The 17,087-nt window shown below is 51.9% G+C and overlaps 2 protein-coding genes across 13 annotated transcripts; one reads left to right on the forward strand and one right to left on the reverse strand.

The window, feature by feature from the left end:
• Positions 1-2,722: 2,722 nt before the first annotated feature.
• On the reverse strand, positions 2,723-6,911 carry LOC118277738 (influenza virus NS1A-binding protein homolog B). 2 transcript variants are annotated; one of them, XM_050696161.1, is made up of 6 exons: positions 6,671-6,911; positions 6,485-6,544; positions 5,070-5,587; positions 4,840-4,998; positions 3,856-4,702; positions 2,723-3,601 (listed from the first exon to the last, which is right to left on the reverse strand). In XM_050696161.1, exons 2-6 carry the CDS (start codon positions 6,516-6,518, stop codon positions 3,063-3,065), a joined length of 2,097 nt encoding a protein of 698 aa, XP_050552118.1. In that variant the 5' UTR covers positions 6,519-6,544; positions 6,671-6,911; the 3' UTR covers positions 2,723-3,062. The 2 variants fall into 2 exon arrangements, with proteins under 2 accessions (XP_050552118.1, XP_035452543.2); XM_035596650.2 differs by having other exon boundaries at positions 6,485-6,550; positions 6,671-6,902.
• A 2,111-nt stretch (positions 6,912-9,022) lies between these two features.
• LOC118277195 (gamma-aminobutyric acid receptor subunit beta-like) lies at positions 9,023-16,476 on the forward strand. 11 transcript variants are annotated; one of them, XM_050696167.1, is made up of 9 exons: positions 9,023-9,181; positions 9,268-9,371; positions 11,198-11,265; positions 13,169-13,395; positions 13,480-13,562; positions 14,353-14,490; positions 14,876-15,160; positions 15,234-15,601; positions 15,710-16,476. In XM_050696167.1, exons 1-9 carry the CDS (start codon positions 9,096-9,098, stop codon positions 15,872-15,874), a joined length of 1,524 nt encoding a protein of 507 aa, XP_050552124.1. In that variant the 5' UTR covers positions 9,023-9,095; the 3' UTR covers positions 15,875-16,476. The 11 variants fall into 11 exon arrangements, with proteins under 11 accessions (XP_050552124.1, XP_050552122.1, XP_050552120.1 ...); XM_050696165.1 differs by lacking the exon at positions 14,353-14,490 and adding an exon at positions 14,622-14,759; XM_050696163.1 differs by lacking the exon at positions 11,198-11,265 and adding an exon at positions 11,407-11,549.
• The last annotated feature ends 611 nt before the right edge of the window (positions 16,477-17,087 follow it).

The following is a 17,087-nucleotide window of genomic DNA, read 5'->3' on the forward strand; positions in this document are numbered from 1 at the left end:
CAATCTGACGACAGTTGAGTACAACCAACGCCCCTAGCGGGAAAGTGAAGAAATAGTGAGTGCAAGTAGTTAATAGTGGTTTTTGTATTTCAAAATCCCTCTATATATTGTATAGTCTATGATCCCTCCAGGGGCCCCAACGTGCTTGAGCAAAAAATAAAACCTTCCCAATATTTTATATCACAAAAGTCCAATAACAGTATGTACCTTTCTTTTTCGCGTAAAGCATGTGTTCAAAAGTTGGCAGCAACTTTAGGAAAGTTAACGTCTATAAAATAATAAGGGCCTCCAAACATGAATTCGCTCCCCCCAAAGAAAAATGGACCCCCAAAACATTTTTTATACGGGGCCCCGCCAAGGCATACTACGCCACTGGATCCCTCTGAGATCTGTTCAGGACTAATTATGTTGTTTCATCTAATTTATGTTATTATGATTTTATGAACGTAGGTAACTATACAAATACAGGCTGTGATGTGACCGAGCCGAGTAAGGGTCCGTTCACACAGACCGGCTCGGAGACGAGAGCAAACTTATATCACGTTGAAAACAGAGTTTAACGTATTTGTTTTAAACTTCATTTTTGTTTGACAGCGCTTGGTCTGAAATAAAGGAGCTAACGATCGCGTGATTTTTTGCTTGCGCAGCCGATCGGCTCCGAGCGCATCCGCTTCCAACCGCTCTATGCGAAATAGTTGCGACCAACTCCAACGATTCGGTCTGTGTGAAAAGAAAAAAATTCGCGCCGATGCTCTCTGAGCCGGTCGGTGTGAACGGACCCTTGTAGCGGTATAATTAATAATAACAAATTATAAAAATCAGTAATCTCGAAGTCTAAGTTGATATATTTTATGAATTATCAAACAATAAACAATTATAACAAGAATTTAAGAATTATTTGTATGTCGCAAGTTCCCCAACCACACAGCTAGATAAAATATTCATAATATTTACATTACATACCCTTTCCTTGGCTTAATAATTCTCGTAACTCGAGTACACCCGCCTTTGGACACAATCTGAGTCTAATCACTAAAGGGCAATCTAATTGCGAAAACTTCCTGTTTGTAACTTTCAACAAGGACACATCGTCAACACAACCTTCACAGTCGAACAACAATAAAAAAATAACAAAAGCTGAAGTTTAAAAAAAATACTCCACTATAATATATACATTTACACAAAATTTCCGCAACTTTATGTAAAACTTATTCGGACTAACAATTTATAAGTAAATTAAAAGAAAACATAAGCAACGCGCACGCGCGGTCGCACTCGGATTAAATTAAAACAATATGGCCGAAAATATTGAAAATGGATGAAGTCAATTGACTGTTTATTATAAAAAATAATAGCTATTAAAATATTAAAACAACGGAATGTATGATAAAAAAAATATTTAGTAAAGTTTAATGAAATTGCATTTTCGTCTTATTTGTGATTTATTACTAACCATATAAGAAACATTCATTCAACATTTTAAAGTGGCGCCAACTTGACCGACTTCCCATAAAGGAGGAGGTTCTCAATTCGGCCGATATGTTTTATTTTTTCTATGTATGTACACCGATTACGTCGAAGTGTATGGACCGATTTGCGTGATACTTTTTTTGTTCACTGCGGATTGGCTCAACTTAGGTCCCATTACAAATTTTATTGGTTCAGTAGTTTTCATTACCATTGCAAGTACTTGAACGACGTCATTTTCACGATAGTTCTAGGATTTGAACATCGATTACTGAAACAGTTCTGGTCCGATTTGCGTGATTCTTCTTTTGTTCGGTAGGGTATACTTTTACGTTGGTACTGTTGCCATCTGGTGAGAGTCTCATGATGAGATCCCAGGGAAATCGAGGGTATCCCTCAAATTATAAGCTCTCTATGTTTGTTGTGACAATTTTATAAAACTATTCAACTATTTATATCTGATGATCATCATTTCAAAACGGTGATGATGGAAGGCAAAGCTCCTCCATAGAAATTTCTTACAAAAATATGCTTCAGTACATATGAATCTAGAATAGTATTATTTGAGGCTATCAGGTAGACCTGCTTAATTGCTTATAGAAGGTAAGCTTCATTAAGTTTAGTTCATAAGTTCTTAAGAACTTCTCCTTGTGTTACTCGTTAACGAGCACCACAATTACGGAAGGAAAGGGAAGAAACCACCGCGAGCTGTGATTGGTCACAACAATCACAAGTTACGTACACGGTGTACGTAATCACAAGTTACGTACATAGTAATAAGACACGATGTACGTTAATCTAAAAAAAAATCTTGCGTCTCATTGCGAACATCGGTGAACTTGGTGCGAGCGTAAATTTGTGAAGTCAGACAAGTTCACTGAAACCTTTCTGCTTTGTAGTAAACAGTAGTAATCGCTAGCGTCGTGCTTAGACCGATGTACACTGTACACGGTATAATGCAAGATGACTGCCGCGCGTCCTAGCGCTTTCTTACGTAGTTAGGCGTTTAAAAAACAAAAACTCATATAGTGTAAATTTTTGGTATATGTTTTGTAGAGTGGACATGTTATCAATTACATAATTGATATATACATTACATATACACATATTGGGGGTTCAATCCCCATATAATTTTTTTGTCGATAAAATTAGATGTAGTACTCAGCCTTAACGGGTTAGAAGTCCCACCCCTATCACATTGTATATACATATATTCAAGTAAACATGGAGGGGCAGTGAAAGAGAAACTCGTGAGTGAGGAGATACGATTTATTAACATACTCGGCAGACGACGGCCGGCGCCTCGCCCGGCCATCGACACCGGGACCTTACACTAACAGTACACACCACGACCTACGTACACATATCTTACACAATAGGAATGTAACAATAATACATCGGGAAAGCACGCGAACAACGAAACCACGATCCCACCGTGTGGCTCTCCGGCGACATTATAATAATATAATTTGGACTACGTTCGTGAGGGCCGATATATACAGACTGCACACCGACTTTGTATACTAATAGTGAAATGCGAAGTAAAGGCATCGAGCCGCGCCCCGACTCCCGCCCGGCCCGGGGCCGCGCCCCCGTCACTCCGCGCCCGCCGCGGCCTTCGGCGCCGCCTCGTCTGGCGTCGCGGGCTCCGGCGGCGGTGTCGCGTCCGGCGCGGCGCCGTCGGACGCGGGCGACAGCGGCGCGCGCGGCGCGGGCGGCGCCAGCAGCGTGGTCCACTCCCCGTCGGGCGCGTACAGACACTCCACACACGACAGGAACTCCTTGCCGTCGAAGCCCCCCACCACGTACAGCGCGTCCTCCAGCACGGCCAGGCCCAGCGCGGCCCGGGGCCGGCGCAGCGCGGGCCCCGAGCGCCAGGCGTCCGCGGCGTCGGGCCCCAGCCAGTCCGTGCGGCGCAGCGAGGCGGCCCCGTCCGACCCGCCCGCCACCACGAGGCGGCCCCGCCACGCGGCGGCGCCCACGGCGCGGCGCGCGGTGGGCAGCGCGGGCCCCCACTCCCAGGCGCCGGCGCCCAGCTTGAGGCGCTCGGTGCTGGCGAGGCAGTGCCAGGCGTCGCAGCCGCCCAGCGCCCACAGCGCCCCGTCCCAGCACACGCTGGCGCACTGCGACCGTCCTGCAACGACACGTACATGGTGCAAGCTGTCGCCTCTCGTATACTCCCGTATGTCGCGGACTATTCAAAACTTAAAATACACAAGATAATATAATATAACTGTAGGTTTACTCCTTACAACATATGGAAGACACAGACGATATGATTTGAGCAAAAATAATAAAATAAAATAAATTTATCTATGAATAATCAATTGGTATTCAATGTATTATTGTATGGCACATTTAATCGCATTACACCGCCAGTCGACTGACCTGCATTGAGCGGCGGCGCCTCGTCCCAAGCGTCGGCGTCGGGGTCGTACCGCAGCACCCGCTTGAGGTTGGCCCCCGCGGCCCAGCCGCCCACCACGTACAGCGCGCCGCCCGCCGCCGCCGCGCCCGCGTGCGACACCGCCGCCGGCAGCCGCGCGCGCCCCGCCCAGCGCCCGCCCGCCAGCGCCAGCACCGAGTCCAGCTCCGCGTGCCCGTCCGACCCGCCCAGCGCGTACAGCGTGTCGCCCAGCACGGCCGCCGGGAACCGCGCGCGCGGCCCGCGCATGTCCGGCAGCGCGCTCCACTCGTTCTGCGCCGGGTCGTACGCCTCGGCGGCCCGCAGCACGCGCGCGCGGTCGTACCCGCCCAGCACCAGCAGGCGCTGGCCCAGCACGGCCGCGCCGTGCGCCGCGCGCCCCGCCGCCAGCCGCGCGCGCCGCCCGCCGCCCTCCTCGCGCGCGCCGCCCAGCACGCCGCCGCGCGCCACGCCGCCGCCGCCCGGCACGTCGCGCCACGCCACGCGCGCCGCCGCCAGCCGCCCGCGCAGCGCCAGCAGCGCGCGGGTGGTGCGCGCGCCCGCCACGCGCGTGGCGGCCAGCACGGCGGCCGCGGCGCGCGCCGTGCGGGCGCCCAGCTGCAGCTGCAGCGGTGGCGCGGGCGCAGTACTGGCGCCGGGCGAGGCGGCGTCGGCCGCGCGCCGCGCCTGGCGCCCCCGCTCGGCGGCCTCGCGCCGGTACTCCTGCAGCTCGGGCGCGTCGCCCCGCGCGGCGGGCAGCTCGCCACAGTCCCGCAGGGCTCCGTCGCCGTCCACATACAGTAAATGTGTGCGCGAGCACAGCTCGTCCAGCTGTACACAGTATCAGAAGTATGAGTATGATCACTATTTAAAGATAAAATCATAGCAACAGTTTAAGCATAAAAACTCATTTTCATCCAACACTGTAGGAAGGGAATTATAATTGTGTAGTAAACACTGATGCTTACATCTGCGTCGACTGCCTGTCTATCTCGCAGCCACACGAGCGCGGCGTCGGCCACTGCGAAGGCAGTCTCCTCGCCGCCCTCCGCACTCGTCTCCCGCAACAACTCAATGCGTATCAGCGGCAACGTCGCCAGCGCGCCACTCTTGCACACTTCATCGAACTGAAACAGTAAACGAGGAGTCGTACTCATGTCGAGGCAGGCGGGGTCCGGCGGGCGAGGCAGACACTCACGTTCTGCGCGATGTAGGCGTCCAGCGTGGCCAGGTGGTCCTCGCCCAGGTCGGGCAGCGCGCGCAGCTCGAGGCAGTCGTGCGGCGTGAGGCGGCGCAGCAGCGCGGCCGCCAGGTGCGCGCGCACGGGCTCCAGGCGCAGGCGCCAGGCGGCGCGGTACAGGCGCCGCGCGGCCGCCGCGTCCCGCACGCGCAGGCGGCCCGTGTAGGCGTAGTCCACGAGCGCGGCCAGCGCGTCCGCGTCCACGTCGTCCACGCGGCAGGCGGGCGGCGCGGCGGCGGGCGCGGGCAGCGCGGGCAGCGCCGCCAGCGCCTGCAGCAGGTAGGGCGAGGCGGCGGCCAGCACGGCGCGGTGCACGGGCAGCTCGGCGCCGCCGGCCAGCAGCACGGCGTCGTAGTGCTGGCGCGACTTGCGCAGCGCGTTGAGCGCCCGCAGCACGCGCGCGGGCGCGGCGTCGTCCCGCAGCGACAGCGCGTCCTCCAGCGCGTCGCCCGACGAGTCCGAGCTGTCCGACCCGCCTGCGCACATCTCGCTTGTACTACTGGCCACGGCTAGTTATTGACGGACGACCGGCGTCGTATCGAATCTACCTCGGCTTAGTGTTATTGAGATAAGAAAATGCTTTGACTACAAATGTTTGAAGAGCAAATAATATCACAATTAAAAAGAAATCTTCTGATAATAATCTCGATATCAAACCACACAAGGCTACTATCTGTCGAGTTTATCAGGACTGCAGAATGTTAATAAACTGTTTTAAATATGTAAGACGAGCAATTATTATAAATACTATATTACAGAAAAAAAAATGTCAGCAAGTGATCATGATGACTGTGCTACTTCTAGCCGGTAGACTGCGTAGTGACTGTGAGAACGTAATCACATTGATTACAACTACTTACAATAAACCGATGTGTCATTGTCAATTGAATCAATTGCTGCCGGGTACAAACCGACTCACACTAGACGACAGAGCCCACAATCTCCCAATATTAATGTCACCTACACTTAGGCATCCGTTACTTTACAACAATGATTTATTTTTTACCTACTAGCTACCTATTACACAGCTATCTAGCTGAAATGATAACTGATGCTGTGCCCTACCACCAACACCAGATCAATGAACATGGCTGTTGAATAGAATCTCATTGTGTGCCACAGGTACTGAGCACCGCGGTGCATACCATGCCCACTGAGCAGAGCGAAGCTGGCAACTGCTACATATATTATAACTGATGTGGCATTACAAGGCGTCATCAGTAGCTTGGTCCCGTCAATAGTGTGCTGATGTTTCGAACGCGATATCGGATTAGTGAAGTCAATAAAATGTAGCGCCTCGGCGCTCAAGGTCAAGCTGCATGAGATGTAAACGATCGCGACGCGGCGTACAGCGCGGAGCGAGCAGTACTTACCGTCGCCGTTCCTGTAGTCGTCGTGCGGCTTCATGTCGCGGCCGCGGCTGGGGGGCACACCTGCACCTGCGGCGAGGGAGCGAGCGTTAGTGCTGCTGCTAACCGGATTACTGCGAGCACGTGGCCCCGAGCGAAGGCCGCGGCGCAGTTAGCACGGGTCACATGGCGCGACGTAAACAAACCCACCTGATGCGTCGCGGGGCTGGCTCGCTGCACGCTCGCTGTGTTGTGGCCGGGCGCCGTCCTCAGAGCTGTGACATGCCGTGCCGGCACGGGGACGCTGTACTAGTCGCGATGCCACGCAATTAATACGAACGAAACGACACACTCTCCTGCCACCGCCCGCACACTGTTTTTATTTTGTAATTGTTTGACATCTAAACGTCACACTTGACAGTTGCGCATTGTTCAATAGTTTTTTTGTGTCTCTTCGTCTAACCATAGAGAACAATAAATTGCCATTTGTTTTCATTGCCGCACGATTCGCACTATGCTATAAGATGTTGTCCTTTAATATATTACTATTATAATCGACTCTGTAGATTTGTTTCTACAACATTTATTTATAATAATTAATAATAATTTAACATGGAGGACGAGGGAAACTGTACTAGCAAGAATCCATAGACTACATTAATTATTAAAGTCCGTCCGTTCGTTGAAGGATGGCGCCATTATTCGTATGTAAGTGTTGTATTTCCTACTACTTTTTTTTAATGAGTCTTGGTACCAAGCACCGAGGGTTCCTACCAAAGTTAAGCGCGTGGGGAGGGGTAAAATGTCAAGTGGTACTTTCTAAAAAAAATTACTCGCCTATTCAACTTCTCCAGGAAGAGAAGATTAGAGACTATTAAAAGTTTCTCTCATTTGGTTAGCAGCACCAATAAATCTTGACAATGACCTCGACGATCACTGAAACGGCGCGTCCATCACAATGTATGCTCTCTCAATTTGTTGGGCTGCGGACCACGCGAAGCGCTGTCCTTAGTGTTTGTCTCTGATGAGACATGACCCCATTGGTGATAGCCACACACTGTTGCTAACTAATGTTGCCCAGCGAGTTCAGCCTGCTTTGAACCATGCTAACACCATTATGGAGTCGGTCCAGCCACACAGATGATACTTTGGTACTTACAAAACTTGTGACACTTCACGTATAAGTTGTGTATGTTTTTACTCAATCTACACATTTCATCGAAACCGCTCTCAAAAGCTAGTTCTGTAATAATATCACAGAATATGAAATAGGTAAGCAAGTACTATGGTACTCACTAGAGTGAGTCGTATTTTAGACATTCACGAATGAAAACGATATTGACTAGTCAGGTCGAAGAAAAACAGTAGTCAATTAATAATAATCACATAAGGAAAGAGTAAAATTTTAATAGAACCTTAGTTCACCATTAGTGTCAAAAGTCCCCATACATCCTATATTATATAAGTCACGGAAAGTAATTTGAATCAAATTACATTTTACCTATATTAAATTTTTTGGATTATCTCAAATACCACATTTTTCTAATTATGTGTATATTTTACGAGCGAGCGAGTGGCGACGACCACGGGATAGTAAGTTGTAATGAAAAGTTGATTATTCACTTTAACAAATTTAATAAACGCAACGTCACGCCTTTTATCCCCGAAGGGGTAGGCAGAGATGCTCATTACGACACGTAATGCACACCCACTTTTCACCATTTGTGTTATAAGTCCCATGTAATAGGGGGTGAGCCTATTGCCATATACTGAACACAATTCCAGACTCCGTGCTACTAGGTACTGAGAAATTTTCGAAAAACTGAAAAAAACATAGTAATACTTTACCCGACCCGGGAATCAAACCCGAGACCCCTTGTACGGCATTCGCACTTGCGACCAAGGTAGTCAACTCGAATTTACCTTTCTGTAGTGTAAAATTTTATTTATTTTTATGGCGTTAATATTCGCAATATTCGCATTAAATATTGTGAATGCGAATGTCAGAAAATGTGCGAATAATCGCAAATGCGAATGTGAATATTCACACATCACTCCTATCTACCTACCTACACGGGAACGGGGATGATGAAATAAATTATTGACCGGCATTTAACAGTTTTTCAGCATTTTGGGTGCCTTTAACCGATAAATTAATGATATTTATCTCTACAAATAGGTTACAAGGCGACACTTTTACGCCTCAATCTCTAAAATAACTAGATTAGGCCATTAAAGAAAACTATTAATTTTCTTTATAGCGTACCTAATAATTAGGCATCCGATAATGTTGACCATACATTACTCATTCCAACATTGGTACGTCTCTAATAAAAAAAATATTTTAGGTACGTATATTATATTCGATAGTCACTCATATTATGGTAGGTACATGTAAAGAAGTGTTCGATAAGCGCTAGGCGGTGTGAAATATTAAGTTGACGGGAGTAGGTGTAAGCTGGTGCGTGGCAGGGCGCCGCGTCGCATCGGCGTGACGGTGCAGCCGGCAGTGAGCTCCCGGTCGGGGTCGCAGGGCCGCGGTCGATACTGGGCGGGCGGGGGCGCGGCGGGCGGGCGGGGGCGCGCGCCGTGGCGGGCCAGTGCGCCGCGCGACCCCGCCCGCACTCCACGCGCTATGAGCGCGCTCCGGCCGCGCGCCCGCCGCGCGCCGCTGCTGCTCGCGCTGGCCGCCGCTCTGTTGCCGCACGCCGACCGAGTCGCGTGAGTATAGCGCTGCTGGCTGCTGCCTGCTGTCTGCTGCCTGTCTGTCTGCATGTGTCACAATGTGTGGTTTCCTTCTGTGGCAGCGGCGGCGGCGGCGGCGGGAGCATGTTCGGGGACGTCAATATATCCTCCATTCTGGACTCCTTCAGCATAAGTTACGATAAGAGGGTTCGGCCAAACTATGGAGGTTAGTAGTTACCTGCTTAGATACGAAAGTACCTTTACATTCTTAGGGAATAAGAAGCGCGTTGTCCAAATGTCCTCTTCGACTGATCGCCCCTGTCCTGACGCCAATAAAGACTGTAGTGTACCAATACTAACATTGCATTGCTCTAACCATCCTACCTATATTGACACCTAGATGTGGGGTCGAATGCATAAAGTGTGTCCATAATTTATTACTTCACAGGTACCTCTATCCACTAGTTTATTATGTAAATGGAATGAGTTCAGTGCCAATCACACGCTGCCGAGGTAGTATCGCACCCCGGACGCGCGCTGGTGCTGGCTGGGTACAATATCTGCAGTATTTAAACATTCTCTCACTTACCTACGACTTGCTGGTCTAAATTTTGCGTAAACCAAATTTCAAGAATTAACTGGCAACACTCGAATAACTAGCGATCCAAGGAACCTGGTAGACTAGTAGGAGCTCCTAGTTGGTGGCTTTCGCGAGCGTGTGTCGAGTATTCAGCAGTAAATAATGAATATTTGTATTGTTCGTGCTCAGTTCAGGTTCCGTAGCTTGAAATGAATTGATCACGGCGTGTGGCCTCTTCCTCACTACATTGAATTATGAATGTCTGGTGGTAGTTAGTTAGTAGGCTCGCTGAATCATCTTAGAATAGCCACATTTAAGCGACCGCACATTAGCTGACCAGAGCGCGTCAATATAAATAACGCATAGTACATAATATGTGCATAGTGTTAAGGTCATAGTGCCTAGACTTACATTTCTACTGGCTGGACGTCAGTTACTTGGGGACCGGTGCACATGCACGAGTCTCGTGCCACAGCGCTGCAGCCTCTGCTGCAGGTGCTGGCTCCTCGCCGGCAGTGCTGTGCAACCTGTACACTGTACATACTAACATGTTACCCAGCGCCACCGGAACACCAGCTGTGATGTGTTCACAGAGCCGGATTAACCTTAAGGCAGAGTTGGCAACTGCCTAGGGGCCCAGTATCGACAGGGGCCCACTGCACTGCTGTCCGCAATAAAAGTTTTAAGGATCGAACGATAATGATAAATACTTTATTAACTTTGTTCCCAACGCATGTATCACTTTATACATATAGAACCATTTAGTGTGTAATATCAGAAGTAACATAATCTCGTTGGATGCTGTCAGGCAGTAGCGTGCAACGACAGCGAATTGAAAGAAGACTAATGTGCTTTGTGTGTGTTTTAACTCTGAATAGAAGTAGACTAGACTGTTGATTAGTTCTTTTTATAAAAACTTGACGAGAGTCACATTATTTCATACATGTAGTCAGTAAAAGTAGGTAAAGAAAAGGGGCCCGAATATTGTACTGCCTACAGGCCCGTGATAGGGTTCATCCGGCTCTGTGTGTCCACACGCGGCGCATCTCCGCCTGACGTCCCGCTTTCTTTGTGTTTCTTAAACTTTTTGTCCTTGTTCAAGCCATTGGACTACATGAAATATGTTGCTAGTTTCATGATTACAAATGACTGCAACTTTCCGTAGCAATGTCACTCCTAGTTTATTCAGAACACACAGGTATATCTAATAAGTCTGCATTTACTGCAATACAGCTCAGTGTTTACCTAGGTACTAGTACTACATAATCTGTCGAGCCAAAAAAGCGGCTTTAATATGACAAGAATGTAAATTGACGGGAGAGGCTCCGACTGTGTGTCGATCGCGCGGCCAGGTAGCGTGGGAGCCAGGTCGCCGGGTCCTGGGTAGGGAGCTGGCCGCCAGTAGCGCCCGCGCCGGCCGCCGGATACCATCGCTTGTTGTAGTCGTGTTATGTATGTGATGTCGTTTCCAGGACCACCAGTGGAAGTGGGGGTTACCATGTACGTGCTGTCCATCAGCTCTCTGTCGGAAGTGCAAATGGTACCTAGCTAGCAGTACTATTTAAGTAGTAAGAGGTCACGAGGACACGCGGGCATGCGTCAGCACGTGCGCACGCCGCACCGCACGCGCGAGCCGCCGCGCCCCGGACTGAACTAGTACTACATGTGGGCTTGCTTGCAGGTCCGCCGGTGGAGGTGGGCGTCACCATGTATGTGCTCTCTATCAGCTCCGTGTCGGAAGTGCTCATGGTACTCGCCCCAGTACTCGCACGCGCCGAGCAGCCCCAGACGCGAGGCTGCGAGCATGTCGCGTTTCATGGATCTGTTCGCTTTCGTATTGTTTCCTAGTGATCTTGTCGATGACTGGTAACGCTCGTCTGACTGTGGCATTACTGTTGTGACCGAACTGATACGGACGCACCGCGCGCCGCGCCCGGCTGCCCCTTCCACGCGCCACTGCTCGGCTCCCAGCGGCCAGCGGCCAGCGCTGCACTCAACTTCTAATATTAATTACTCTTTATGGACTGGTGTACTCGCCAATAGTTGGCAGTTGAAACTCTGTAATAAACCGGGGAAAAACCAAAATTGTGTACCTTTCTAACAAAGAAACCGAGCTGTCATTAGTGTAAGGTGCATTGCTGCAATAGAGCGGCACCTGGTTGCCTGCCGCGGGTGCAGCCGCGGGCCCGGGCTGGTGGCTCGGCGTGGTACACGTCGTCGCGGCGCCCCGTGACTGATGCGAGGCGCGCTGCCTACTCACGGAATAGTTTATTTTTGCCATTCTGCGATCAATATCTAGCGTGCACCGCGACGCTCGGTTTATTATTCCATTTCACTCCGGCCTTGTCACTGCGAGCTCTGGCCGCGCTCGCCGCTGGAAGCATGTCTGCGATGGATGCGCTCCGACGTAACACTAACACTGAGTTTGTTCGAGCAGTCGCCGAAGTGGCAGCCGTCAGCGCGCGCCCCTACTAGTTGTCTACCGTATTACGTTAGCACCGATGAAACATAGAACTTACTCTCAACTTGTACTAGTTTCCCTCTCTATCTCTGTCTTTGCTAAGTATGTAACTGTGGTGTATCGTTTGTGTAACGTAAGCGACACGTGCTACTCCAACCGCCAAGGACAGCGGCGCGGCCGCAGCGAGCGCGGCGCCCCACGCGTCCTCGAGACGACGCGCGCACGCTAGCACTGCAGCTGCACCTCGTACACTCACACACACACAGGGCCCGTACCTACGCACTAGGTACTCCCTACACACACACCACTAGCTAGCCTCGCCCGCCGGGGCTGCCTGCGCCGCGGGCTGCCGAGCGCCGCTCTGCGTGACGCCTACTTTAATAGCTCTTCGTGAGTTTCGTGACCTATCGGTTCCGAAGTGAACTAGTTCACCGCTACACATTACATGTTGTACATTACATTGGCACTCTATTATCATAATGTTTCATTGTTACAAAGTACTGTGACTCAAGTCAGAGGGAAGTGAACGGTATCATTTTAAACATTTATCCGTTGTGCTCCAACATTACTTTTCATAATAAATACATTTCAATGTTACTTGATCATCTAATCGTGAGCGTCGTGGAAAACGGGTCACACCTGGTTTATCATGATCAATGTATATGACACAGTGAATTTGGCTGATTAAGTGCCGTGTCCAGCCTAATGGGGGACGAGCAAGTAAGCTGTGTGCTGCGTGGGTCCGTCCGCGCCCACTGCAGCGGACTGTAGGCGCCGCCACACTCCACCAGAGTCGTAGAACACTCCGCGTGCACCTTTCACTCTTAGTGTACTGAAGCTTGTCGCTCTGTTCTGTGTCCTCGATGTTGTGCAGTGGTATACTAGTCTAGTTTGTACAAGTACTTGATGTTGCACCGACTGTCTCTGTATGTTTGTTTGCTCGCTCCGCCGGCGCCACTACAACGTGCCCTCTCTCCCTCAGGACTTCACGTTGGATTTTTACTTCAGACAATTTTGGACGGACCCCCGGCTCGCGTATAAAAAGCGGGCCGGGGTCGAGACGCTTTCGGTCGGCTCCGAGTTCATCCGCAACATCTGGGTGCCCGACACGTTCTTCGTGAACGAGAAGCAGTCGTACTTCCACACCGCCACCACCAGCAACGAGTTTATCCGGATTCATCACTCGGGCTCCATCACGCGCAGCATCAGGTGAGTCGGTGTGAGGTGGCGCCCCCTGTCCCACACTAGACACTAGACTCCAGGCACTACACTCCCCGCTTGCGTGTGTTGCAGGCTCACCATCACCGCGTCGTGCCCCATGAACCTGCAGTACTTCCCCATGGACCGGCAGCTGTGCCACATCGAGATCGAGAGCTGTAAGTGTGCTCGCTAGTTCAGCGTTCAGCGCCGACTTACTTCACTGTGTCTGAACCGTTTGTTACTACTGCCGTCCGCTGCACGTTGGCAGTTGTTGACTACCGACCGCCAGCGAGTGTACTGCGCAACTACTTACTTGTGTTCTGCATTGTATTAACCACTTTGTCTGTAATCTCTTCGTGTAGGGTGAGACGACGGCGACCAGACTAATCGGAATAACATTAAATACTAAAATGTACGAATTATGAAATTTGACAGATTTAAACACCCGTCAGAAGCTACCGTCTCACAGATGATAGAAAAATAGTAACGTACTAATACGATAACACCGATGTTCGTGTGTGTGTTGTGATCACGGAGCAACCCTCGACCGGCCGCGTGCCGCACGACGCACCGGCTTAGTCGTGTCGCGCTGCTCGCACGCCCGCGGGCCCTACTGCCCTCGCGGGCCGCACCGGCCGCACGGCCCGCACCGGCCGCACCGGCCCGACACCGGCCCGACACCGGCCCGACACCGGCGCGACGGGGCACGGCGCTCACCGCACGCGCCCCATGCCGCACTGCATGCGCTTGCCGCCGCTCCCCGCTGCCCTCGCTACCCCCGCTGCCCCCGCTACCCCGCTACCCCCGCATGCACCACGCATCCCTCCATCCGCCATCTCCGTAGTCCGCACGGTAGTTACGACGGTATTTTTCTATCATCCCGTCGGGTCGACTGTCGCTCGGTCGCCTCGGCGCGACGCTTCGTGGCGCGAGTGATAGCGTTTTGTGTTTGGCATGTCCCCGGAGTCGGATACACGATGACCGACATTCTGTACGTTTGGAAAGACGGCGCGTCGAGTGTCGGCATGAGCAGCGAAGTGCAGCTGCCGCAGTTCCGAGTGCTCGGCCACCGGCAGCGCGCCACCGTCATCACGCTCAGTACAGGTAACCGCTCAGTAGTAGTCGCCACGCCCCGCCGCGCCCGCGCCCGCCACGCGACACGACTCCGGCCCGTCCGCGATGCGACACGCGACCGACTCGACCTGCCCGCGCCTTACTATCCTATTGCGCCGCAGTCGGCTACACCATGCGGGATATCCGGTACAAATGGAACGAGGGGCCCAACTCGGTGGGCGTGTCTAACGAGGTGTCGCTCCCGCAGTTCAAGGTGTTGGGCCACCGCCAACGCGCCATGGAAATATCTCTAACGACAGGTGCGAACCATTTTCTTAACTTTACACCCATTGACGTCTCCGTGCCTATCCAAAGGGTTTTCAGTCGCTGTGTGTCGCGCTGATCTAGTTCTATACTCTACCGTGGACTATCTCAGGAAACTACTCGCGGCTGGCGTGCGAGATCCAGTTCGTGCGGTCGATGGGCTACTACCTGATCCAGATCTACATCCCGTCCGGCCTGATAGTTATCATATCGTGGGTCTCGTTCTGGCTGAACCGCAACGCGACGCCGGCGCGCGTGCAGCTCGGCGTCACCACCGTGCTCACCATGACCACGCTCATGTCTTCCACTAACGCGGCGCTGCCCAAGATCTCCTACGTCAAGTCCATCGACGTGTACCTGGGCACTTGTTTCGTGATGGTGTTCACCAGTCTGCTGGGTGAGACTCGCTACTAGATCAATATGAACTTGGTAACAATAATTGATTGCTAACCGCGGCGGTAACGTTTCAGAGTACGCCACGGTGGGGTACATGTCCAAGCGGATACAGATGAGGAAGCAGCGGTTCGTTGCCATACAGAAGATAATGTCGGAGAAGAAGATGCCGGCGGAGTGCGCGCCGCCGTGGGACGCGCACTCGCTCAGCAAGGCGGGCAGCCTCAGCCGCGGCGCGCCCCCGCCCCCGCGCCACTCGCTGGGCGGCGCGCCCCCGCCCCCGCCGCGCCACCACGGCTCGCTGCACTCCGTGGACCGCTGCCGGCACCTGCAGGAGGTGCGCTACAAGGCGCGCGACCCCAAGGCGCACTCCAAGGGCGCCACGCTCGAGAGCTCGCTCGAGGACAACCCGGCGCCCTCGCTGCACACGCTGCACCCCACCAAGGTGAGGCCTCTGTTTATGAAGGAACTCTTCGGTTCCAAACGTGATCTACTTGTGTTGCTAGCGTTGTGTCGGTGCGAGTTGAGTGAGCGTGCGGTCTGCGTGTTGCAGGACTACGGCAAGTTCTTGGGCATGACGCCTTCCGACATCGACAAGTACTCGCGCATCGTGTTCCCGGTGTGCTTCGTGTGCTTCAACCTGATGTACTGGATCGTGTACCTGCACGTGTCCGACGTGGTGGCCGACGACCTGGTGCTGCTGGAGGAGAACAAGTGAAGCCTCGCCACTGTACATACCTCATGTATTATAGAACGCTAGTGTCACTCCTACACTCAACCGACGGTCTGAACCTCGTACTTCACATACACTTAGGAACTCGAACGACTTGTACAGTTTGTAAATAATAACACCCTAACACTGTGCCGGTGCCCGCGCCCCCCTACCCCCTCGCCCCACGTCCCCCTCGCCCCACGTCCTCCTCCCGCACAGCAGTACACTGCACTGGCTAGTCGTTAAATGCTTCTCCTTCAACCTTCAACACCACGACGCCCGACTGGCTCCGACTCACCAAACTTGGGTTTACTGCCAAGTGAGTGGTCGCACGGAGCCAGGAGCGGTCCGCTGTGTGAGCCCGACCGACTGTATCGAGCTCCACGCGACGGACGCAGCGCGCGGGGCGCCGGCGCCGGCCGCGTCGTCGTATTCAGAGCATGGTAATGTTAAGTTAATTCGTCATAGAGTTTATGGTCTAGATCGCAACTGTTAAGTATTGTAAAGGTACAGATAATACTAACTAGGTAAGCACGGTAAGGCACACGAGACTATTTTGCATTCACATGCAATTCGTTCGTCTTGTAATAAAGACTAATATATACTAATGACCCTCGTTTCATTTCTCCCACTTACCTTACTATGTCAGCTTGCTATCTGTGCAACTGTAATGGCGCATACATTTGCACGTGGACACAAATCTGACACAAGTGTCAGACATTAATGTCTCCTGTATACACTTATACCGAGGACTATATGATGGCGGCTGGTGCCACGCGAGTGTGTCGGTCCATGTACACGCGCACACAAAGCGGACCGTGTAGTGTCGGAGTCGGAGCAATAGGTCGCTGGTCGCAGTGTAAACGTACCTCAGGACCGAACACCTTTGAATATAATCTACATACATACAACAAAGTATTTTGTATGAAACAAGCCGGAAATCGAGCAGACGTATTATCTGATGGTAAGCAATCGCCGCAGCCCATGGACACTTGAAACACCAGAGGCGTTACAAGTGCGTTGCCGGCTTTTTGGGAGTTAGGAATTTAGGGTTGTTGTTTGGGAATCGGTGATGGGGAAGATTGGGAGTGTCCATGGGCGGGGGATTTGGGCCTCCGGTAACTTCACTCACACAACGAAACACAACGCAAGCGTTGTTTCACGTCGGTTTTCTGTGAGTGCCTTGGTATCGCCGGTCGAGCCGGCCCAATAGTGCCGA

Source organism: Spodoptera frugiperda, chromosome 10, assembly GCF_023101765.2.
Source record: "Spodoptera frugiperda isolate SF20-4 chromosome 10, AGI-APGP_CSIRO_Sfru_2.0, whole genome shotgun sequence".
Lineage (NCBI taxonomy): Eukaryota > Metazoa > Arthropoda > Insecta > Lepidoptera > Noctuidae > Spodoptera > Spodoptera frugiperda.

Bases quoted from the DNA above. Each gene is read 5' to 3' on its own strand.
- LOC118277738 (XM_050696161.1), bottom strand. From the start codon at position 6,518: ATGAAGCCGCACGACGACTACAGGAACGGCGACG. The intron at 5,588-6,484 runs GTAAGTACTGCT...AGATGTGCGCAG, and splicing joins CGACTACAGGAACGGCGACG to GCGGGTCGGACAGCTCGGAC. The intron at 4,703-4,839 runs GTAAGCATCAGT...TACTGTGTACAG, and splicing joins GACAGGCAGTCGACGCAGAT to CTGGACGAGCTGTGCTCGCG.
- LOC118277195 (XM_050696163.1), top strand. From the start codon at position 9,096: ATGAGCGCGCTCCGGCCGCGCGCCCGCCGCGCGCCGCTGCTGCTCGCG. The intron at 9,372-11,406 runs GTTAGTAGTTAC...GCTTGCTTGCAG, and splicing joins GGTTCGGCCAAACTATGGAG to GTCCGCCGGTGGAGGTGGGC. The intron at 11,550-13,168 runs GTTCGCTTTCGT...TCTCTCCCTCAG, and splicing joins ATGTCGCGTTTCATGGATCT to GACTTCACGTTGGATTTTTA.